At 41.2% G+C, this 25,299-nt stretch overlaps 1 protein-coding gene across 4 annotated transcripts in view; it reads left to right on the top strand.

Moving 5' to 3' along the window:
• LOC122548484 (regulator of microtubule dynamics protein 2) overlaps positions 1-25,299 on the top strand; it is a 225,766-nt gene that overhangs the window by 59,683 nt on the left and 140,784 nt on the right. For 3 of the 4 annotated variants that reach the window (XM_043687200.1, XM_043687202.1, XM_043687203.1), the window contains exon 3: positions 2,272-2,374. In XM_043687200.1, the coding sequence (XP_043543135.1) occupies positions 2,272-2,374 (103 nt within the window). Of the gene's footprint in view, positions 1-2,271; positions 2,375-10,417; positions 10,479-25,299 lie in introns of all 4 variants that reach the window. The other variant, XM_043687201.1, reaches the window with a different exon arrangement.

Genomic DNA, 25,299 nt, shown 5'->3' with positions numbered 1-25,299 from the left:
CAAGAGGTACAGTCTTTGATTATCTGGATCATACATGTCAGAATGGATTTTTAATGAGGGGTAGGTAGAATTAATTAATTTTAGCTTTTTTGCTGACCATACCCTTAGTCATGCCCTGTGAGGTCATTGAATCTATAAGAACATGAGAAGTATATGCTTGGATAAGCTAAAATCTGCTCCACTGTTTAATTAATCATTGCTTATTTTTAATTTCAATACTAACATTTATCTTTCTTGCCCTCCACCATATGTCAGAATTTTGCTTTTGCCTATTTTTTTGTTCTCCCTGTGTTCTATGAAACATTACAGTTCAAAATTTTCTCACTTCCAATGTAAGTATCATCACCTGAAATGATAGACCTGTTTATTTATTCACAGACACTGTTTGATCTTTGTCCATCCCATGTCCCCACAGAGTCTTTAGCTTGGAACTGCCTTTTTAAAATAAATTTTCAATCATAAGACCATAACAAACAGGAACAGGAGTCAGCTGTTTGATGACTTGACCTATTCAATAGGATCATGTCTCCTCCTGTCTACTTTCGTGCCCTTTCCCCATAACCTTTGATTGCGATTAATCAAGAATCTATCTATCTCAGCCTCAAACATATGCAAGGACCCTGCTCTCTCAGCTTTCTGTGATAAGAACTTTCAAAGACTCTTAAATCCTTTGAGAGAAGAAGTTCCTCCTCATGTCAGTCTTAAATGTGTGCCCCTTAATTCTGAGACCATGCCCTCTGATCTTAGATTCTCCCATAAGGGGAAACATCTGTGAAGAATCTGCTATGTCTTAATGAAATCACCTCTCATTCTTCAAAATTCCAATGAATAGAATCCCCATTCGCTCAGAAGACACTCCCTCCGGTGACCTTCCAAGTGAATCTTCTCAGATCTACCTCCATTGGAATCATTCTCATGATTTGAATGCAGTCAACAATTCACAATTAGTTGGCTTTTTTTATGATGATTTTTCTAAATCACAGTTTTTTTATTCCACATTATTTTCTTTCAGAAGAAATATATATGTGGTCATTGAATTGTTACTCCAAGTCTTTAGATTATTATTCCAATACCTGTAGAGAGAAGAACCTCAATTATTCGAATATCAATTATCCGAATTTCACATTATCCAAAGAAGATCTCAAAGTCCTGATAGAAACATTACATCAAAGAGATGTTTCAACACTGATCGTGTCTTTTGTTTACAATGATTAAAAATGAACCTGGTTTACTGAAATGCTGCTGAGAACAGTCCTGGACATCGATGGGAGCCCAGGCACCGTCTCCAAATGACTGACTGCCAGCCCTCTCTCTCCCCACACTTTCCCTGGAGTTCTACACAAAGGTGTACCCTTAACCCCCTCCACCCCAGATAATCTCTCCAACGTTGTTCTGTATAGGGCAAAGGTGGAACTTGTAGTAAAAAGGTGTGTGTGTGCGCTATTTTGAGCCATCCCCCAAAGGCGGCAGCAGCAGTCTTACTGTTGGTGTCCAGTTCGGCTGCCCCGGCGGGGGCGGATGGAGGGGGGTGGGGGGTGCAGAGTGGGCGGTGGTGGCAGACGGGGCCTCATGGGGTCGGGGTGGGGTGGCCGGGTTGGATGGGGGCGGGGCAGACAGCATTGGAGAGCGCGGGCGGACGCGGACAGGAGCGGGGCTGAACAGAGTTGGGAGGGGCAGATGGGGGGTTGGCAGGGGCTCACATGCAGTGTGCTGCTGCCTAGTCTCCTGAACAGGGAGCAGATTTAGCGAGTGCTCGCTGTGTCAATCCCATTGAACTGATTTGGGGGTGGGGGATGGGTGAGGAAGGCTTCAACAATGCTGCACGTCCCTTACACGCAAGTGTGTGTGTGCTTGGAAACAAACCCTGAAACAGAGCAAGGAAAAATGAAATTTCAGGAAACCTCGAGGCTCAGAGGAGAGGCATTGAATCAATTAACCAAATAATCAATTAGCTGAATGAAATAGTGCCCACCCATCTCGTTTGGATAATCGAGATTCCTCTGTAACATAGTTTCTATGCTATGATACTGAATGGGCATCAACAGGATCTTTCTTTAATACCCAATGTGACGTTAAAATATTTTCATTTAATTATTGTAGTTATTAATAAATTTCGACCATTTAATTTTATCATAAATCATACCAGGATTGACTCAGTGCATTTTTGTTCCTTACATTGCAGTTGTTTTCAAGAATTAATGAATGTACTATTTAATGGTAAAATGTAAGAGACATGACAGATGCACAATAAATACTGTTTATTGTTTCAAGTTTTGGGACCAAGTGGAATTTCTATGGCGATTAGCACGGGCATATGCTGATATGCATGACATAGCAGTGGATGTAGAAGACAAGAAAAACTATGCAGTAATTGGTAAGATGTGAATATAATGTTTGATTTTCCATGCTGTTTTATTTAAGACATAAAATGCACCCTGATAATTCAAAAGCAGTTGTTTTGTTGGCTTGTTAATTTTAAAAGTTGCAAACAAATGAAAGTTTGCTATTGTGTTTGAAAATATCTTACTATCTTCTAATCTGGTTTGAGATATAATGCTGATTAAGGCAGGAAAATTGTCTTTAAATTTGATTGCTGTGAAAGTTCTGTACGAAATGAGAAGGTTTCCCAACCTTATTTCTAACAGTCATGAATAAAAGGAATTAAAATAATTATAATTTAATAATTAATGGTTAATCTCATGTATAGAAGCCATTCCAGGTATGCTGTGGGCACTTAAAAAGTCAGAGCAGGATGGCAGGATTGCTATTCTAAAGCTCAGTTTATGGGATGATATTGGGACAAAATTGAATTGAAATGAACTTTTCACATCTTTTTTCATTACTTCTCAGGACTAAACTCAGACCTCATACTGGTGACGTGAAAAGTTTTTTTTTCTTTGTCTCCCTCTGCCTCTTTCTCTCTCTCCCCTTCCTCCTCAGTGGAGTGAGAAATAGTGTTTCAGTATGACCCTTCTTTGGCACCCTTTTTCCTCAGGACGCTTTCTCAGTGTTAAAAGATTTATAAGCGGCAATGACCATCAGTGCGTATCAATATTGACTAAGTTAGATGCAGAAAGAATGACTGTTCCAGTAATGGTGGGTGAAGTCTATACTGGAGAGGAACTGTATTTAATATCTCAACTGTGGGGTGAATCATTATGCTACAATTTTAAAAAGTCTCATCTAGTATGAAGCGATGGCAGAGAGGAGAATGCATTCAAGAAAATCTTTATAAAAGACACTAACAACAATAACTTCAGTTGAGGTTAAACTGGAGGACGGTTAGCTGGAATCCATATTAGATGTTGGAACTTAGTTTTCTGGTGCAGATGCAAAGGTCAGGGTTGAATGGTCTATGTAGCATCTATAATCTGTGCTACGTTCTTTCTACGTGCAGTGGACTGCCACCTCTGAATAACAGTTCAATTCCTAACTTTAGGCCTGATTCATAAAATCATATAGCACAGAAGACCATTCAACCCATTGTGCCTGTGACAGCTCCTTAGAAAAGCAATCCAATTGATTTTTTTTTCCCCAACATGCATTTGTAGAATTTCCTTCTGAAGGTTACTAATTAATTTTCTTGCATAAAATTCTTCATTCTCTGATTATCAACCCATGCTCATCTTGCTCCGTCTTTTATGCTTTTCACAAGCAATGGGACAAGATTCTCTTGAAGCAGTGGCTAGATGTCAATAGACAGATATTACTGATTGTTAAATGCTTTTTTAACACCACAACTCATCTCATTAGTATTTAATGTCCCATCTTGCCAAACAAGCTAGGTATCAGAAAAACCCGAGAAAGCCAAAACGATTGTTAGTGGATGCAGAACACCACTTGCTCAAAACTACATATTTGCTGGAAACTAAATACCAGTATCTCAGGGCACACTCCATGGGCACCAGTCACGTGCAACCCATGGCCACAGGCATTGGCATCTGACACACCAACCTTTAAGACCTCTTGTGGCACATCCCCAAACCAATTAAAAGACACATCTTTAATGCCATATTTCAGGCTGCACTGGCAGCAATCATTGTAAAGCTGCAACTAAGATCGCACATAACCCATGGACTGGACCATGTTGCTTATCTAGGCTTTTCACTTGCTCTCTTTGTGTTTACCTGAATGTTTACAGCATCCCTACCTTGTGTTGTCTTATATTGACCTCTCAGGCAGCGATAAAAGTGTCATATTACTACTGTTACTGCACTGTTTAGGGCAGGCATAAAGATAGGGAGTCAGGCATAATCCAAAGAGCAGGAGAATTGACATTTCGGGCAAAAGCCCTTCATCAGGAGGGCTGATTCCTGATGTAGGGCTTTTGCCCAGAACGTTGATTCCCCTGCTCCTCGGATACTATTGTATCTACTTTTTTTCTCTGTCAAAATACTGTACATTTCTCACATTAATCATCAAGTGTATGCCTGCTCACTAATCCAAGTCCTCCTTCAATGTGCAACTTTCTGATCAGAGGTGAGAATATCGTTAACTAGGTTAATGTGATACAATATTAAAAATCTCACAACACGTGATTTAGTCAAAAGGTTGTTTCCCCTTGTGAGAGCGCCTTGGACTAGAGTGCGTAATCTGAGAATAAGGGGTCACAATTTAAGACAGAGAAGGAATTTCTTTTGAAAGCTGTGCATCTGTGGAATTCTTTACTACAAAGGGCTGTCGAGGCAGGGTCATTAAATATATTCAAAGTTGAGATAGATTTTTATTCAATAAGGGAATTGAGGGTTATGGGGAAAAGGCAAGAAAGTGAAAGTGAGGCTTATTATTATGGCGGTTCAGCCTTGATGGCTGAATGACTTACTTCTGCTCCTATATTCTTATGGTCCTAGATGCCGAAGGACTAAGTAGTCATCAGTGCACTGTGAATGCATTATATTTTATATACTGTAACACCTCGCACTTTAACAGCAACTAGCAGTCATTAAACCATAGCTGTTGAGAAGGATCTGAGCAGCAAGATCATGGGAATGCCATCACCTCCAAATTCCCCTGACTGAGGCATACATTTCTTTTTCTGTTGCTGAATCATAATCATGGAAGCACCTCCATAATAAAGACTGCAACAGTTCAAGAACAAGACCCACTATTGCCTTCTAATGCATGAATAAAAAGGTTTCAAACTAATCCTGTTATCCAGGAAGTGCCATTGTTGTGTCATAGACCCTTCATGTCTCATACGGAGCAATTCATGTACTTCCCCAGCCACCTCCCAAGCCCCTGCACATTCCACCTTTTCAGGTGTTTAGAATATGTACTAAAGTTTATGGCACAGAAGTAGGCCACTCTGTTTATTGTGTCTGTGTTGACTGAGAAACAACTTACCCAAATCAATTCCATTTTCAAGTATTTGGTCTATATTTCCAGAGGGTGTGGGACTTCACCTTAAAATGAGTTGAGGATTTCACCTCTATTATTCTTTCAGGCAGGGTTCCAAATCCATACCACTCTTGAGTAAAAAAACTTACCTCATCTTTTCTGATTCTTCTTCTAATTACTTTAAGTGTATTTCCCTCACTTATTGACCATTCGGCTGAGGGAACTGGTTTCTTCCCACACAGACTGGACATCTCATATCATAGAATCCCTACAGTGTGGAAGCAGGCCATTAGGCCCAACAAATCCACACTGACCCATTCCCCTGCCCTATTACTCTACATTTACCCCGACTAATGAATAACCCACATTTTTGATGAAGGGTTTATGTCTGAAACGTTGCATCTGCTGCTTCTCAGATGCTGCCTGACCTGCTGTGCTTTTCCAGTGCCACACTTTTGATTCTGATCACAGACCTCACTTTCTCCTAGTCATTATAACCTTACTGCAAAGCCTTTTCTAAGGATGCCTACCTTGAAGAAGATCTCCTTCTTCTTCCACAACGACCACAGTGAGTCTCTCTCACTACACCCCAGGTCATCTCCTCTACCACATTCCTGATGAAGGGCTTATGCCTGAAACAGCAACTCTCCTAATCCTTGGATGCTGCCTAACTTGCTGTGCTTTTCTAGTGCCACGCTTTGCCCTGAGTAGAATTGTAGAGATGTATGCATGGAAACAGACCCTTCGGTCAACTTGTCCATGCCGACCAGATATCCCAACCTGATCTAGTCCCATTTGCAAGCACTTGGCCCATATCCTCTACAACCTTCCTATTCATTTTACATGTTGCAATTGTACCAACCTCCACCACTTCCTCTGGCAGCTCATGCCATACAAGCACCATCCTCTGTGTGAAAAAGTTGCCCCTTCAGTCCTTTTATATCTTTACCCTCTCACCCTAAATGTATGCCCTCTAGTTCTGGACTCCCCCCTATACCAGGGAAAAGACCTTGTCTATTTATCCTGTCCATGCCCTTCATGATTTTATAAACTTCTGTGAGGTCACCCCTCAACCTCCAACGTTCCAGGGAAAACCAGAATTGCACACAATATTCCAACAGTAGCCTAATCAATGACCTGTACAGCCGCAACATGACATCACAACTGCTGTACTCAATACTCTGACCAATAAAGGAAAGCATACCAAATGCCTTCTTCACTATCCTATCTACCTGCAACTCCATTTTCAAGAAGCTATGATTCTGCACTCCAAGGTCTCTCTGTTCAGCAGTACTCCCTAGGACCTTACCATTAAGGGTATAAATCAAACAAGGCATTGGTCAGAACACAGATGAAATACTGTAAATTCTTTTGGGGCCCTTTATCCAAGGACGGATATAATGGCAGAGGATACAGTCCAGAGTAGGTTCCCTAGACTAATCCCAGATATGGAGGGATTATAATATGAGAAGAGTTTGAGTAAGTTGGACCTGTATTTGTTGGAATTCAGAAGAATGAGAGATGAGTTTATTTAAATATACAAGATTATTCAAGGACTCGACGGAATAGATGTGGAAAGGATATTTCCTCTTGCGGGAGAATCTAGGGCCAGAGTGCATAATTTCAGAATAACAGGTCACGTATTTAAGACAGAGATGAGAAATTAGATATAAAGTCTGAGTCGTTCAGTGTACTCTGTGCTGAGCTGGACAGATTTTTAATCTGTAAGGCATTCGAGAGCTATGGGTGGGGAAGGGCAGGAAAATTGAACTAAGTGTTGTCTGATTAGCTCATTGAATGGCAGAGCAATATTGATCAGCTGAAGGACCTACTTCTGCTCCTACATCTTGTGGTCTTATGGTGGAATGCGCAGGTATTGAAATTCAATTCAGTGCAGAGAAGTGTGAGGTGATACATTTTGGTAGCAAGAACATGGAAAGGCAGCACAAGATAAAGGGTGCTACTCTAAAGGGTGTGTAGGACTAGAGACCTGCGTATATATGTACATAAGTCATTAAAAATGGCAGGACAGGTGGAGAGTAATAATAAGCATACAACATTTTGGCTTTATTATAGGGCCATACAGTACAAGAGCAAGAAGGTTATGCTGAACCCTTATAAGACTCTAGTTAGACCCAGTTAGTGTATTGTGTCTACAAACAAGGTATTAAGGCTCAATGACGACAGCTCTTTAGGGACTAAGTTTGTGACTGACAACCAAGAAAGGTACTGGCCCAATTTCATATTTAGTTTTTAGTGTGTCAAGAATTATAAATTAGAGGGAAGGGCTTGGCTTGCAATCCAACAGTAATCTAATTTTATTTGATAAAATTACCCTGATTATTATACTACTATGCTTTCATTATCTTTTTACTACTCTTTTCTTCTGGTATATTTGTATTTTCTAAAATTGCCACTTTGTGTCTAATACCGTGAATGATTGCATAGTTAATTAATAAATTACCTCATTGTAAAATATTCCCGAAGAAATAGTGAACATAACATAAGAGAATTCAATATTCAGATTAGGTGTCTTTGGAACTCCTTACCACGGAGAATTGTAGGGGCTGAAACCCTGTGTATATTTTAAAGATGAGATAGATAAGGGAATTAAGGATTATGGGAAAAGGCAGAAAAGTGGACGGAAGGACAGTTGGATCAGCCATGATGCTATTGAATGGCAGAGCAGGCTTGGTGGCCAAATGAGGTAAAAACAATGACTGCAGATGCTGGAAACCAGATTCTGGATTAGTGGTGCTGGAAGAGCACAGCAGTTCAGGCAGCATCCAAGGAGCTTCGAAATCGATGTTTCAGGCAAAAGCCCTTCATCAGGAATAAAGGCAGTGAGCCTGAAGCGAGATTGTTCAAAGACAGCAATTTCTGGATGCTTTTAAACTGTTCCACTGTTTTACACTTAAAATTCCTAAGGGCTCAACTGCTTATCCACACAAACGATCTCAGAAGAAAGATCTGCTCAAATACAAACAGACATACCCAAGAAATTTCTACTTTGCTCCCCCTTCTGGTGAATTGCTATTTTTGCTGGCATTGGAACAGCATTATTGTGATTGAAGAAACTCATATACTGTATATAGTATACTTATTTACCCTCTTTCAGTTTTCGATCTCTCCATGGTTTTTGGAACACGTCTCCTTGAAAATAAATGTTTAAGAACATCAGGAGCAGGAGATGGCCATCTCGTCCATTGAGCCTTATCCGCCCCCTCAATTACAATTTGGCTGATGTTTTTGTGGACTCAGCTCCACTTACCAGCCTGCTCACTGTAACTCTTAATTCCTTTGCTGCTCAACAATCTACCTATCCTTGTCTTAAAAACATTCAATGAGGTAGACTCAACTGCTTCACTAAGCAGGGAATTCCACAGACTCACAACCCTTCAGTGAAGCCGTTTTTCCTCAACTCAGTATTAAAGCTGTTCCCTCTTATTTTGACTTTATGCCTCAAATACTTGTTAGATCAATTCCTGTGTCAAAGAGCACAGCAGGTCAAATAGCATCTAAGGACCAGGAGAATTGACGTTTTTGGAATAAGCTCTTCATCAGGAATGTGGGGGAGCAGATATGGCAGAGGCGGAGGAATTGGGAATACGGGACGGCATTTTTGCAAGAGGTAAGGTGGGAAGAGGTGTAATCCAGGTAGCTGTGGGAGTCGGTGGGTTTGTAAAAAATGTCAGTATCAAGTCGGTCGTCATTAATGGAGATAGAGAGGTCCAGGAAGGGGAGGGAGGTGTCAGAGATGGTCCAGGTAAATTTAAGGTCAGGGTGGAATGTGTTGGTGAAGTTGATGAGAACGAGGTGGCGCCAAATGGCCTACCCCATTTCCGATACTTTATGGTATAGTGAACATAAATAGGCCATTCAAGTCAACCAGTCAATGGTAGTATTTTTGTATCAGTTGAATTTCCTTTAATCTTTTTTATTTAAATATATTACTTTACCTTCTCCCTCATTGTTGTCTTGTTCTCCCTTAATTCATGTGTACTATTTACTTCAACCACTCCTTGGTAGTGAATTCCATATTATTGTCTATTATCTTTGTGTGAAGAAGTTTCAGTTGAACTCCCAGTTAGTTTCTTGTTGACCATGAGATTAATGTCCACTCGTTCTGTTCTTCCCTACAAAAGGGAACACGCTACCTCTGTATGAAAATGTTATAATTTGATTACCCTTTCTCTCTCTTACAACAGTGATTTCTATCCTATTACACTCCATATTCTCAAAAAGTGTTGTTGTCAAGCAAAACATAGCAAACATGGCCCATTTGTACTTAAAGACGTATTCAGTTCATGAAATTATGGTTTTAACTGGCCTGTATTCATTATATTTTCAGGAAATGTGCATGTCATTGGCAAGCCCAGAATTTTGTTAATACCTCCATTACCCTTGAGAAGGTGATGATGAGCTGTCATCTTGAACAAACTAGAGACAATCTAGTGCAGCTGCATTCCCAGTGTTTCCAGAAAGGGAATTCCTGGTTTTTGACCTAGTGGCAGTGAAGGAACAGTGATATAATTTCAGGTTAGGACACTGTGTGACTTTGAAGAGAATTTACAAGTGGTGGTGACCCAGATGTCTGCTACCCTTGGTTTTTGATTTAGTTGATATTATGAGTTTGAGAGGTGTAGAAGAAGCTTTGCAAGTTGCTTTGGTGCATTTTTTTGGTATCCACTCTTGTGCATTCCTGATGGAGAGGCCAAACATTGAAAATAGCTGATATGCCAGTCAAGTGAGTTGGTCCATCTTGGATGGTGCCAAACTTCTTAAATGTTATTGGAATGGCACTTATCCAGAGAATTGGTGAGTATTGGTAAGCTTTGTAAATGGTGGATAGATTTTGAGTCAATAGATGAGTTATTCAGTGAGGAATTCTCAGTCTCTGCCTTGCTTTTGTAACGTCAGTATTTATTCTGCTGGTCCTGCTCAGCTTCTGGTCAAAATTAACCACAAAAGGTGTTGACGTTGAGGCATTTCACTTCTATTAACACCTTTTTGGAGTAAATCCAGCTTTGTTGAATTGTAAACACAGCAAAAATTAAAGTGTTCACAATATCCTTTCCAGGTAAGGAGATAGCTATGGATGCAGTTAAACTGGGTCCCCAGAATGCTGATAGCCACATGTGGTAAGTCTAAATAACTCCACAACACATTATGAATATGCATTGTGTCTCTGTCATGCAATTACTTGCTACAAAATTCTCAGCCTTTTTCTGATATTGTCTATTTGAGGCCACGTTCTATAAGGTTCTTCTTTGTCAAAATTTTTGTTACTGTGGCTCAAACCTAGAATTTTACAGACCATCTTCATAAGATCAGGTTATTATTTGGAGTATCATTTGATTCTGTAAGTAATAATCTGTACAAACATGATCTTTTGAAGTAAAAGCTTGACTAGTTTCAAAACTGATTTTGAAATAAGTAATGTGGATAGTTTAAGCTGCATTGTTGTGCTACTGCATATCATTTTCCTGACTTTATTTGTAAAACAATATAGGCAATTAATTTAGTTCTGCATTGTTAAGGTGAGTAGCAGGGATGCATTTCAGGGCAGGTAGATAATTAATTGAGATACAAAGGAATAGCAAGTTACGTTCATAGGTTTAGGATGTGGAGCTTGAAAAGCAGGCTAGACCACTCAACGAATTATCTGGTTTTGTGCTATAAATATTACTTCGGAATACCGAGGATATAGAACATAGAACATTACAGTGCAGTACAGGCCCATCAGCCCTCGATGTTGCGCCAACCTGTGAAACCAGTCTAAAGCCCATGTAACCTATACTATTCCATTATCATCCTTTGTTTATCCAATGACCATTTAAATGCCCTTAATCTTGACGAGTCCACAACTGTTCCAGGCAGTGCATTCCACACTCTTACTACTGTCTGAGTAAAGAACCTACTTTTGACATTTGTCCTATATCTATCCCCCTCAATTTAAAGGTATGTTCAGGTTGTACGTTTGCTCGCTGAGCTGGAAGGTTTGTTTTCAGATGTTTTGTCACCATGCTAACATCATCAGTGAGCCTCCTGTGAAGTGCTGGTGCTCTGTTCTGCTTTCTATTTGTGTGCCTTGGTCTGTTAAGGTGGGTGATATCCTTTCCGGTTATTTTTCTCAGAGGTTGGGAAATGGGGTCCAAATCGATATGTTATTTGATGGAATTCTAGTTTGAATGCCAAGCCTGTAGGAATTCCCATGCATGTCTCTGTTTAACCTATCCTAGGATGGATGTGTTGTCCCAGTCAAAGTGGTATCCTTCTTCATCTGTATGTAAGGATAGTAGTGATAGTGGGCCATGTCTTTTGGTGACTAGTTGGTGTTTGTGTATCCTGGTAGTTAGTTTTCTACCTGTCTGTCCAATGTAGTGTTTGTTACAGTCCTTGCAGGGTATTTTGTAAATGACATTAATCTTGCTGGTTGTTGGTATAGGGTCCTTTCGGTTCATCAGTTGCTGTTTCAATGTGTTGGTAGGTTTGTGGGCTACCATGATGCCAAGGGGTCAGAGTAGCCTGATCGTCGTCTTGGAGATGTCTTTGATGTATGGTAGTGTTGTGAGAGTTTCTGGGCGTGTTTTGTCTACTCGCTTGGGTTTGTTGTTTAAGAATTGGCAGACTGTGTTTAACGGGCACCCACTATTCTTGAATACGCTGTATAAGCATTTTTCTTCTGTTGCTCATAGTTCCTGGGTGCTGCAGTGTGTTGTGGCCCATGTAATTAATGTCCTAGTGCAGCTCTGTTTGTGGGTGTTGGAGTGATTGTTTCTGTAGTTAAATATCTGGTCAGTGTGTGTTGCTTTCCTATAGATGCTGGTCTGCAGTTCTCCATTAACTGTTTGTTACACTGTGACATCTAGAAAGGGGAGCCTGTTCTTGTTCTCTTCCTCTTTTGTGAAATTTATGCCAGTAAGGGTGTTGTTGATGATGTAGGTTTCCTCTAATTTGTTCTGTATTGTGATGACAAGGGTGTCATCTATGTGGCGGACCCAAAGTTTAGGATGGATTGTGGGGAGGACTGTTCATTTGAGTCTCTACATTACTGCTTCTGTTAAGAAGCCTGATATTGGTGATCCCATGGATATTCTGTTGATTTGTTTGTAAGTCTTGTCATTGATGGTGAAGTGGGTACAGATCTACTAGCTTGAGGATGTTGTCATAGAATTTGTATTCTTTGTTCATCTAGTAGTGTGGTCAGCTTTTCTTTGGCCAGGTTGATGTTGATTGATATGAATAGGGCTGGTATGTCAAAGGAGACCATTATTTCATCCTCTTTTATTTCGGTGTCTTTGACCTTCAGGAATTCTTGGGTGGAGTGGATGGAGTGGCATGAGTCTTCTACTAGGTATTTCAGTTTTAGGTGGAGTTCCATTACTAGTCTGTATGTTGGTGTGCCAGGAAGTGAGACTGAGTCTGAGGAGGGTGCCTGCTTTATATTCCTTAGGTAATTCATGGAAGCGAGATGTGTTGGATCCATCAGATTTCATTTTTTTGGAGATCTGTTGTTAATTTCGCCTGATTTATGAAGCTTCTTCAATGAAGCTGTGGTACGGATTTCTAGCTGTGGAGTTCGGATTAGTGGTGCTGGAAGAGCACAGCAGTTCAGGCAGCATCCAAGGAGCTTCCAAATCAACGTTTCGGGCAAAAGCCGTTCATCACCTTTATTCCTGGTGAAGGGCTTTTGCCCGAAACGTCGATTTCGAAGCTCCTTGGATGCTGCCTGAACTGCTGTGCTCTTCCAGCACCACTAATCCAGAATCTGGTTTCCAGCATCTGCAGTCAATGTTTTTACCTAGCTGTGGAGTTCAGTCTATTGCCACCTGTTTGTAGATGTTGGTATCTGCAAGCAGTGAGCTCACCTTTTCAATGTACTGTGTTCTGTTTAGGATGACGGTCATGTGCCCTTTGTCTGCAGGTAGGATTATAATGTCTTTTCTGAGTCCTTTTAGGGTATTCCTTTCCTGTGTGTTGAGGGTTTTCCCTTCCTTTTTCCTGCTTAGTGCTTTTCCTGCTTAAAGCTATGTCCGCTCGTGCTAGCAATCACCATTCGAGGAAAAAGGTTCTCACTGTCCACCCTGTCTGACCCTCTGATCATCTTAGATGCCTCTATTAAGTCACCTATTAACCTTCTCTCTAACAAAAACAGCCTCAAGTCCCTCAGCCTTTCCTCATAAGACCTTCCTGGTAAATCTCTTCTGTATCCTTTCCAATGTTTCCACATCCTTCCTATAATGCTGCGACCAGAACCATACACAAAACTCCAAGTGCAGCCGCACCAGAGTTTTGTACAGCTGCAATATGACCCCATGGCTCCGAAACTCAATCCCTCTACTAATAAAAGCCAACAGACCGTACGCCTTCATAACAACCCTATCAACCTGGGTGGCAACTTGCAGGAATCTGTACACCTGGACATCGAGATCTCTCTGCTCATCCACACTACCAAGAATCTTGCCATTAGCTCAGTACTCTGTATTTCTGTTACTCCTTCCAAAGGGAATCACCTCACACTTTTCTGCATTAAACTCCATTTGACACCTCTCAGACCAGCTCTGCAACTTATCTAGGTCCCTCTGTAACTTGCAACACACTTCCGCACTGACTACAACTCCACCGATCTTGGTGTCATCTGCAAATTTACTAACCCATTTTTCTACGCCCTCATCCAGGTCATCAATAAAAATGACAAACAGTAGTGGCCCCAAAACAAATCCTTGCAGTACACCACAAGTAACTGAACTTCAGAATGAACATCTCCCATCAACCTTTGAGAATGTGTTGCTGGAAAAGCACAGCAGGTCTTGCAGCATTAGAGGTGCAGGAAAATTGATGTTTTGGGCAGGAGCTCTTCATCAGGAATGAGGCTGGAGATATAAATGGGAGGGTGGATGGGGCTGGGGCTGGGGCTGGGGAAAAGGTAGTTGAGAGTGCAATAGATGGATGGAGGTGGGAGTAAAGGTCATAGGTCATAGAGGAGGGTGGAGCAGATAGGTGGGAAAGAAGATTGACAGGTGGGAAAGGACATGAGGGCGGTGCTGAGCTGAAAGGTTAGAACTGGGGTAAGGTGGGGGCGGGGAAATGAGGAAACTGGTGAAGTCCACATTAATGCCTTGGAGTTGAAGGGTCCAGAAATGGAAGATAAGGCATCGGGTGGTGAGGGAGTGGCGATGGAGGAGGCCCAGGACGTTCATGGGCTTGCAGAGTGGGAGGGGGATTTGAAATGTTCAGCCACAGGCTGGAAGGTTTGATTGGTGCAGGTGTCCCAGAGATATTCTCTAAAGCGCTCTATGAGAAGGCATGTAGTCTCCCCAATGTAGAGGAGACCGTATCGGGAGCAATGGATACAATAAATGACATGTTTGGAAGTGCAGGTGAAACTTTGATGGATGTGGAAGGCTCATTTGGGGCCTTGGACGGAGGTAAGGCGGGGAGGTCTGGGCACAGGTTTTTCAATTCCTGCGGTGTCAGTGGAAGGTGCCAGGAGGGGAGAGTGGCTTGATAGGGGGCATGGACTTGACTAGGTAGTCGCGGAGGGAATGGTCTTTGTGCAAAGTGGATAGGGGTGGGGAGGGCAATATATTCCTGCTGGTGAGGTCCATTTAAAGGTGGCAGAAATGTCGGCGGATGATGTGATTTATGTGCAGGTTGGTGGGGTGGAAGGTGAGGACCAGGGGTTTCTGTCCTTGTTGCGGTTGGAGGGGTGGGGTTCAAGGGTGGAGGTGCGGGACGTGGGTGAGATGCATTGGAGGGCATCTTCAACCATGTGGGAGGGGAAATTTCGGTCTTTAAAGAAGGAGGCCATCTGGTTTGTTCTGTGGTGGAACTGGTCCTCCTGGGAGCAAATGCGGGGGAGGAATTGGGAATACAGGATAGCATTTTTGCAGGAGGTACAGTGGGAGGAGGTGTAATCCACGTAGCTATGGGAGTCTATGGTTTTGTAAGAAAAATGTCAGTGTTGATTCGGTCCTCGGATGAAGATGGAGAGGTCTAGGAGGGGGAGGGAGGTGTCAGAGATGGTCCAGGTGAATTTAAGGTAGTGGTGGAATGTGTTGGTGAACCTGATGAACTGTTTGACCTTGTCATGGGAGCACGAGGTGGTGCCAATGCAATCATCAATGTAGCGAAGGAAGAGGTGGGAAGTATTGCCAGTGTATCTCCAGAAGTTGGTAGCTGACAAAGAAACAGGCATAGCTGGAGGCCATGTGGGTGCCCATGGTTATCCCTTTTGTCTGTAGGAAGTGGGAGGATTGGAAGGAGAAATTGTTAAAAGGTGAGGACCAGTTCAGCCAAATGAATAAGAGTGTCAGTGGAAGGGTACTGGTGGGGATGTTGGGAGAAAAAGAAACTGAGGGCTTGGAGGCCCTGGTCATGGCAGATGGAGGTGTAGAGGGACTGGATGTCCATGGTGAAAATAAGGTGTTGGGCACCGGGGAAATGAAAGTCTTGCAGGAGGTGGAGGGCATGGGTGGTGTCCCGAACGTATGTAGGGAGTTCCGGGACCTGGGTGGATAGGACAACCACCACCCTCTGACTTCTTACAGCTAGCCAATTTCTGATCCAAACTGCTGAATCACCCTCGATCCCATGCCTCCGTATTTTGTGCAATAGCCTACAATGGAACCTTATCAAAAGTTTTACTGAAATCCATACACACCACACCAGCTGCTTTACCTTCTCAAAGAACTCAATAAGGTTTCTGAGGCATGACCTACCCTTCACAAAACCATGTTGACTATCCCTAATCAAATTATTCCGTTCTGGATTATTATAAATCCTATATCTTATAATCCTTTCCAAAACCTTGCTCACAACAGACTTTTGGCTCACTGGTCTATAATTACCAGGGTTGTCTCTACTCTCCTTCTTGAACAAGGGGACAACATTTGCTATCCTCCAGTCTTCTGATATTATACCTGTAGACAATGACGACATAAAGGTCAAAGCCAAAAGCTCTGCAATCTCCTCCCTAGCATCCCAGCGAATCCTAGATAAATCCCATCCAGCTCAGGGGACTTACCTATTTTCACACGTTCCAGAATTGCCAACACCTCCTCTTTGTGAACTTCAATCTCATCTAGTGTAATAGCCTGTATCTCAGTATTCTCCTCGATAACATTGTCTTTTTCCTGTGTGAATACTGATGAAAAACATTCATTAACCGCCTCTCCTGTCTCTTTAGACTTCATGCATAACTTCCAACTTCTGTCCTTGACTGGCCCTAATCTTACCATTGTCATTCTTTTATTCCTGACATACCTATAGAAAGCTTTAGGGTTTTTCTTGATCCTACCTGCCAAAGATTTCTCACGTCCCCTCCTGGCTCCTCTTAGCTCTGCCTTTAGGTTCTTCCTGGCTAACTTGTAACTCTCAAGCGCCCTAACTGAGCCTTCGTGTCTCATTTTTATATATGGCATAGAAGTCATGTTGCGTTATTAGGTTTATTTGTTCGTAGTCTATCCAGCTTTTCTTTATAATTCACACCTTCCATACCAGGTAAATCTCTCCAGCTTAATAATATCCTTCGTCTAACTGGGTGACCAAAACTGAACCCAGTATTCCAGAAGATGCCTCACCAATATCCTCTACAACCGCAACTTGACTTACCAACTCCTATATTCAAAGGACTGAACAATGAAGGCAAGGGTGCCAAATGCCTTTTAACCACCCTGCATATATGTGATGCAATCTTCAAAGAATTATGTACCTGCACCCCTAGGTCCCTCTGTTGTATAACATTGCCCAAGATCCTGCCATTAATTGTATGAACGCAATTGTTGTTTGTGGTACCAAAATGCAAAACTTGCATTTATCCAGATTGTTTATTACAAAGAAATCTAATTGGATAAAGACATTTTTTCCTGAATTTGTTAAGAATGGGGAATACTGTACCCTAAGAAGTAAATCAGGGAATGGCTGTCACTTTTTTTTTAATTGTCAGCATGCTTGGGATTATTTAGCTCTTTGAGTTTTCATAACAGGCTAGGTACCACATTGTACGCAATTGGCCAGTGCTAGCAAACTCAAAATACAGTGTCCCACATTAGATCTGATTCTATGACTGTATAATATTTGCTATACCTCAAAAAAACTTTGGGAGTTAACTGTCAGTCATCATCTAACTGCTACATTTTCCACGGCAACATGGAGCACTCTCTCCACATACAGTATAATATGCTGTTGCCCTTTACATTGGTATTATTTACAATTTCCTGAGGGCAAGATGAAAGGCTATAACAAAATATGCCTCTTTTCAGCAATATTCAAATTCTGTACCTTAAATTACTGTCTGTAGGGGCAGCTAGACAAACCATTTGAAGAAAAAGGGAAATAGATAGTTACAGTGTAGATGTAGACGAGGAGTCTATCGAGTGGAGGATACATACCGACATTGTGTAATCTGATCTCTAGAGACGTATATTATAAAATTCTAACCTTGAACCACAGTAACTGCATCCTTGTTTTGACCACCTGCATTCTAGGGAAAAGATCTTTGCTAGTCACCTTATCTATCCCCATCATGATTTTATAAATCTCTCTGAGGTCACCCCTCAAACGCCTATGCTCCAGTGAAAACAGTCGCAGCCTATCCTTATAACTCAAACCCTCCAGTCCCAGAAACATCCTGGTAAATCTTCTCAGAACCCTCTTCAATTTAATAATATCTTTCCTATAGCTAGGTGACCAGAACTGTACACAGTAGTCCAAAAGTGGCCTTATCAATGTCCTGTACAACCTCAAAATTATGCCCCAACACCTAAACTCAGTGTTCTGAGCGATGAAGGCAAGAGTGCTAAATATCTTTTTAGCCACCCTATCTACCTGAGATACAACTTTCCAAGAATTATGTACCTAACAGGAGTCTCTGTTCTGGGCGGCACGGTGGCACAGTGGTTAGCACTGCTGCCTCACAGCGCCAGAGACCCGGGTTCAATTCCTGCCTCAGGCGACTGACTGTGTGGAGTTTGCACATTCTCCCCGTGTCTGCGTGGGTTTCCTCCGGGTGCTCCGGTTTCCTCCCACAGTCCAAAGATGTGCACGGTGTGGTGAATTGGCCTTGCTAAATTGCCCGTAGTGTTAGGTTAGGGGTATGGGTGGGTTTCGCTTCGGCGGGTCGGTGTGGACTTGTTGGGCCGAAGGGCCTGTTTCCACACTGTAATGTAATCTAATCTAATCTAAAACACTACCCAGGGCCTTACCATCAACTATATAAGTCCTGACCTTGTTTATTTTACCAAAGTGCAATACCTCGCACTTACTCAAATTAAACTCCAAGTGTCACTCCTCAGTCCATTGACCCAACCATTCAAGATTCCTTTGTAATCTTAGATAACCTTCTTCACTGTCCACTATAGCACCAATATTGGTGTCATCTGCAAACTTACTAACCTTGCCTCCTAAATTCTCATTTAAATAGTTTACATAAAAGACAAACAAACAACAAAAGTGGACCCAGCATCGATCCTGTGAAACACCACTGGCAACAGGCCTCCATTCTGAAAACAACCTTCCATTACCACCCTCTGTTTCCTACCATCAGGCCACTTTTACGTCCAATTGACAAGCTCGCCCTGAATTCCATGAGATCTAACTTGACATGTCTACCATATGGAACCTTGTCTAAGGTCTTATTAAATTCCATGTTGACAACGTCTACTGCTCTGTCCTCATCAATCTTTTTGGTTACATCCTTAAAAAAAAAACCTCAATCAAGTTTGAGAGACATGATTTCCCACACACAAAGCCATGCTGACTATCCCTAATCAGTCCTTGCCCCTCTAAATGCATTTAAATCTTATCTCTGAGAATCCTCTCCAATAACTAACCTATCACTGATGTCGGACGTGCAGGTCTATAGCTCCCAAACTTCCCTTACGGTCTTCCTTAGATAAAGGCACAACATTAGCTACCCTTCATCCTCCGGCACCTCATCTGTGACTGTAGATGATGCAAATATCACTGCTAGGGGTCCTGTAAATTCTTCTTTAACTTCCCAAACTATCCTGGGATACACTTGATCAGGTCCTGGAGATTTATCCACCTTTTTTAAAACTTCCAACACTTCCTCTTCTGTAAGTGGACTGTTTTCAAGACATCAATGTTTATTTCCCCGAGTTCTCTAGCTTCCATTTCTTCCTTCACAGTAAAAACTGACATGAAATATTTGTTTAGTAACTCTCATTTCCTCTGGTTCCACACATAGGTGACCTTGTTGATCTTTAAGGGACTCTATTCTCTCCCTTGTTGCTCTTTTACTCTTAGTGTACTTGTGGAATCTCTTTGGATTATCCCTATCCTTACTTGTCAAGGATATCTCCTATCCCCTTTTTGCCCTTTTGATTTCCCTCTTAAGAATGCCCCTACACACCTTAGACTCTTGAAGAGAATTCACTTGATCCCAGTTGTCTATACTTAATATATGACTGCTTCTTCTTGACCGGAGCCTCAATATCTTTATTCATCCATTGTTCCCAAGTCTTACCAGCCTTACCCTTCACTCTAACAGGAACATTAAGCCTCTAAACTCCACTAACTCACTTTTGAAAGCATCCCATTTGCCAGTCACACCTTTTCCCATGAGCAGTATGCTCCAATCAACTCTTGATGGTTCCTGTCTCATACCATCAAAGTTTGCATTATCAAATTAAGAACTTTAACTTTTATACAGGGCTACCCTTTTCCATAACTATTTTAAAACTAATAGAGTTATGATCACTTGTCCCAAAGTGCTCCCCAACGAACAATTCAGTCATTTTCCTTTCCTTACTTCTTGAGTGAAGGTCAGATTTTGCTGCTTCTCCAGTACATACATCTACATATTGATAAAAAAAAATTCTTGAACATATATTTAACAAATTCCACCAAGTGCTTAACAGTAGGGCAGTCCAAGTCTTTGTTTGAAAAGTTACGTTCATCTACCACTGATACTCACTATCATCTGGAAGTTTCACCACAGAAATTCACCAAGGCTCCTTAACAGCACCATTCAAACCCATGGCCACTGTGATGATGCTGCTCCTTTAACAAGGTTATTCTGTCCTCGGTTTTTTTCAAGAGGGGTCATAAAGGCAGAGGTTCTGATGTGTCTGGAAATATCTACTTGAAAAAGCTTTTAAGTGTTTTTGTTTAAATACTTGTACAATGAAAGGGGAATGGCCAGTTCTCCCAGTTCAGGGTTTGGTTTGGTTTTAGCAAGCAATTTGGAACTGCTGATCCTCTCTCTCACTGACATCTCTCCTGTAAGAACCTGTGTTTAATTTTACCTTTTTTTGCCAAGGAGGTGTTTTTGGGGATGTTGCAAGTGTTTGGAATAGCATTATTAAGTTGTGATAGAGTCGATTGAGTTTTCAGATAGGTTAGGTTGTTCTAAATTTGGCTCTCTTTTGTTTATGTTTCATTCAGTAGTCTATAAGTAAATTCTGTTTTGTTTAAAACTGAGTGGTTGGGCCAGCTGCATCACTCCTGAAATATCTATTTTACACCTGCTTAGAACAACTAGAAAAGTTCTTAAAATGTTTTGAGGGGGTCTGGCCTGGTCCATCAGAGATTGCAGGATTGTTGCTGTTTGCGGGACTTGTTCTGATTTAGGATTAGGCTTGTTGGACTCAAAGGCAGCGATTGGTAAGTGTTAGTGTCTGTTGTTCTGGGTATTGAATTTAGTTGGTTTAAACAGTGTTGATTTCAGTCACTAAGAGTTTTCTGGCAGTGAAGAAGTGACTTTATGGACTCCACAAAAGGTGAACAAGGAGAAGATGCTGGAATTGGCAGTCGAGCTGGAGTTGGAACTGCCTCCTTCTATGAGGAGAAGAGAGATGATTACACCTATAGCTCAACATTTAAATTTGCTGGAAATGCCAACAGAAACTTTGGAGACGTCTAAAATTCAATTGAAAAAGAAGCTTCTTGAGTTAGAGACAAAAGAAAAAGGAATGAAACTGTTTTGAATTATGATTAAAAGCAGAAGAGAGAGAAAAAGAAAAGCCCTAGTAGAACAAAATAGATAGAGAAAAGGAGATAGAGGAATGGAAGAAAGAGAGGGAGTTTGAACTTCATAGGTCGGCATTTAGACAGGAAATTCTGCTTAAAAGGATGGCAAACCCATGGTAGCCAAAGGCCTGATGGGGATGCTTTAAATATATTCAAGCAATGCCTAAATTTGATCAGAAAGATATAAAAGCCTTTTTCATCTCCTTTCAGAAGATGGCTAAACAAATGAACTGGCCAATCACCATGTGGGTTTTGTTGATCCAAACAAAACTTGTAGGTGGAGCTAATGAGGTATTTGCATCACTATCAGAGGAAGTATTTGGGGCATATGAGGAGGTGAAGAAAACCATTTTAAGTGCATATGAGCTTGTGCCAGAAGCATATAGACAGCACTTCAAGAATCTAAGGAAGAACCCTGGCCAAACCTACATTGAGTTTGAAAGAATCAAACAAAGTAATTTTGATAGGTGATAAGGTCATTAAAAATAGAGCAAAAGTATGACACTCTTAGACAATGATTTTGGAGGAGTTCGAACATTCACTTTCTGAGGTAGTGAGAATTCGAGTGGAAGACCTGAGTTAAAATGGCACGATTAGCAGCTGAAATGGCTAATGATTATGAGGTTGGTTTTTAATCAAAGCTTGGCTTCTAAAGTCAATTTCAATCCATGAGGGATAGAAATTGGGAAAAAGAGAAATCCTCACATGGTGAGGGAAAGATAGATCTCAATGAAGATCATAAGGATAACTTATCACAGGGTAAGAAGGAAACCCTTGAAGGGGAAAAAGAAATTAAGAAGCTCAGGTATTTTCACTGCAATAAAGTAGTCAAGTAAGCCCTTGAAATCAGTGTTGGTGGCTTAGAAAAAGCACCCGGAAAACAGATGTAGGAAAACAGGATAAGCCAGTGAATTTTGTTGGAGTGGTAATGGAAAGCACAGCGGAGGCTAAAAAGCTGCACCAGAATGTACAATCTGGTCAGAAGTTGGTTAAGGAGGAAGTGCCAGATCTTCCTAAACTATATACTTGCGAAGGTAAGTTTACTCACATAGACCAGGAGCAGCCGGTAAATAGGTTACAATTTTTAGAATATACAGGATCCTGTCAGTCTAAGCTGTTGAAAGATGAGGAGATCTGTATCTCTAGAAGACTATTGCCAGAAAAAGTGCTAGTAACGGGAATTCATGGTGAGACCAAAAGTGCTCAGTTATGTAGAATGAGATTAGAGTGTCTAGTAAAGAGTGGAGAAGTGGTGGTAGGAGTACTGGAAAAACTGTCAGCTCCAGGAATACAATTTGTGTTTGCTATTGATATGTAGGTTCACATGTAGGAGTGCTGCCTACTGCGGTTGGAAACTTAGGCAGCTGATGTATTGCAGAAAGCATATCCTGGGAATTTTCCTGACTGTGTAATAACGAGGTCACAATGTCATCAGTTGAAACTGGAGAGATCAAAGAGTACAGATAAGAAAGTTGAAGTGGCATTAGCAGAGATCCTGTTGAATCATATGGTTGACACAAACCAGGAGCAGATGGCTAACAAAGTAGATATCTTTAGCTCAGAGAAATTAACTGAGCTACAGCAGAAAGATGAAAAAGTAAAGTGATTGTATCAAAAGGCATACACAGAAAAAGAATCCAAATGCATCCCTGAATGCTATTATCTTAAAAATAATGCCTTAATGAGAAAACTGAGACCATCGCATATTCAGATAAATGAGAAATGAACAAAGTTCATCAAGTCATATTGCCAGTGAGTTATGAAAAGGAGATGTTGTGGGTAATAGGAACTACTATTAAGGTGTCATTTTGGGATAAGGAAAACTGGAGCTAAAATACTGGAACATTTTTACTGGCCTGGACTGCAAAAGGATGTACTTGAATTTTGCCAGACAGTCGTACATGTCAGATAATTGGAAAACTAAAGGCAGTAATAAAGCCTGCACCTTTGTGTTCCTGCATTTGAGGAGCCTTTTACAAGAGTCTTAATTGATTGCGTAGGACCCCTACCAAAACAATAAGTGGAAATCAGTATTTGTTAACAAGTATGAATGTATCCACTAGATTCCAGAAGCCATTCCATTATACAATATCACAGCTAAAAGAATTATAGAGGTGTCACTCAATTTTTTTCTCTAGATACGGACTACCAACAGATACAATCAGATCAAGGGTAAAACTTTAAATCAAAATTATTCAAGGAAGATATGGACTGCTTAGGAATAAAACAATTCAAATCTACTGCTTACCATCCAAAATTCCAGGGAATGATAGAAAGGTGGCATCAGACATTAAAAACAATGATGAGGTCTTATAGTCAAGACTATCTAGATGATTGGGATGAAGGAATGCCATTTGTATTTTTTGCCATCAGAAATGCACCAAATAAATTAACCAAATTCAATTCATTTTTGGGCATGAAGTGAGAGGACTGCTAAAATTGATTAAGAAGAAATTGGTAAGTCAGAATTCAGAAACCATATGTTTGGACTATGTATCAAATTTTTGCAAACAATTAAATAGAGCGGGTGAGTTGTCTAGACAGCATTTAAACGTATCACACAAAATACAATGAAACAGGGAACAGACCAACAAATCAAAAACTCACAATTTTGCTACTGGAGATAAGGTGTTAGTGTTACTTCCAGTGATAGGCGAGCTTTTAAAAGCAAGGTTTAGTGGACCCTATCCAGTCGAAAGGAAGTTGAATGAGGTGAACTATTTGATAAGGACTCCAAACAGAAAGAAATCTCCCAGTGTATGTCATGTGAAATATGCTCAAAAGGTGTTTTGACCAGGAAGGAAAGCAAAAAGGGAGTATGTTATTGGTTACAACACAATGAAGAACCAAGTTTAGAGAATTCTGAATTGGACATTCCTAAGTTTAAATTGGACAATGAGATGGTTGTCAAAAATTGGGATAAATTATTGAGTGACCTTCCAAAGGAAATTCAAAATGACCTGAAAGAATTATTGCTATCGCATGGGGAGATATGTGGAAATAAGCTGGAAAATACTAACCTAATTATGTATGATGTAGATATAGAAGATGTTGTTCCAATTAAGTAACATCCTTATAGGCATGCCCCTCTAAAGTTGGCCTAGATTCAAAAGGAGATTGAATGTATGCTCTATGGCAACATAATCGAAATGAGTTACAGTGATTGGAGCTCATCCACAGTAATTATGCCAAAACCAGATAGTACCCTGTGGTGTAAAATTATGTCCCAATACATGTGTGAATCATTATGCAACACATGTATTGGGCCAAGCAGTGGAATGTGGTGAAAGGGTTAAAATTGTGTCCCAATACATGTGTGAATCTAACCGAAAATGGAAGGTGTCGCTTAGTCCCGTGTGAATCTTGTTATACACCTTCCCGTGTGAATCTTCTTATCTGTATGTAACCAGAATGGAATGTGTTTTTTAGCCTTGCTCTGCTGTTCACATGAATGTTTATATCTGGAAAAGGGTATATCAGCTGGAGAAGTCTCCAGTTCGGTACAGTCTGCTCCGGGGTTACGTTTAACCGCCGAGCGTGGGTTGTTGGCAACCGCTCTACGAGAACTGACGGCTCCCAGTTCCGGTAACATGTAGAGTGAGTATAAGCCAGACCCGGGAGACCTGGTTGTGGCGACGCTGCGGGGAATAAAATGCCCATATTCTAGCAGACTCGCCTCTTGGCTGTTTGTTCTGTGTCAGACTACTTTCCTACGAGCCTGGTCCTTGACCCTGAGAATTTTTTAAAACATTTTGGCGCTGCGAGCAGGGTCAATCGCAATTGAGGAGAGATTTTGATACAGAACAATGTTTTGGAAAAAGACTAAGAAACCAGAAGAACAAACTGTGGAGGTCCCGACCGTCCCGGGATGGCATGGATGTGGGCATGTACGTGGCAGTTTGTTTGAGAAAGGATCCCAGTCCTGCCGAAGAACCCCTTGCCGGGGGTACAGCGGAGGATGTGGGC

The sequence above is a fragment of the Chiloscyllium plagiosum genome, chromosome 3 (assembly GCF_004010195.1).
Source record: "Chiloscyllium plagiosum isolate BGI_BamShark_2017 chromosome 3, ASM401019v2, whole genome shotgun sequence".
Classification (NCBI taxonomy): domain Eukaryota; kingdom Metazoa; phylum Chordata; class Chondrichthyes; order Orectolobiformes; family Hemiscylliidae; genus Chiloscyllium; species Chiloscyllium plagiosum.
Note: the sequence above shows the minus strand (reverse complement) of the source record. Positions and strands in the feature narration are given on the sequence as shown.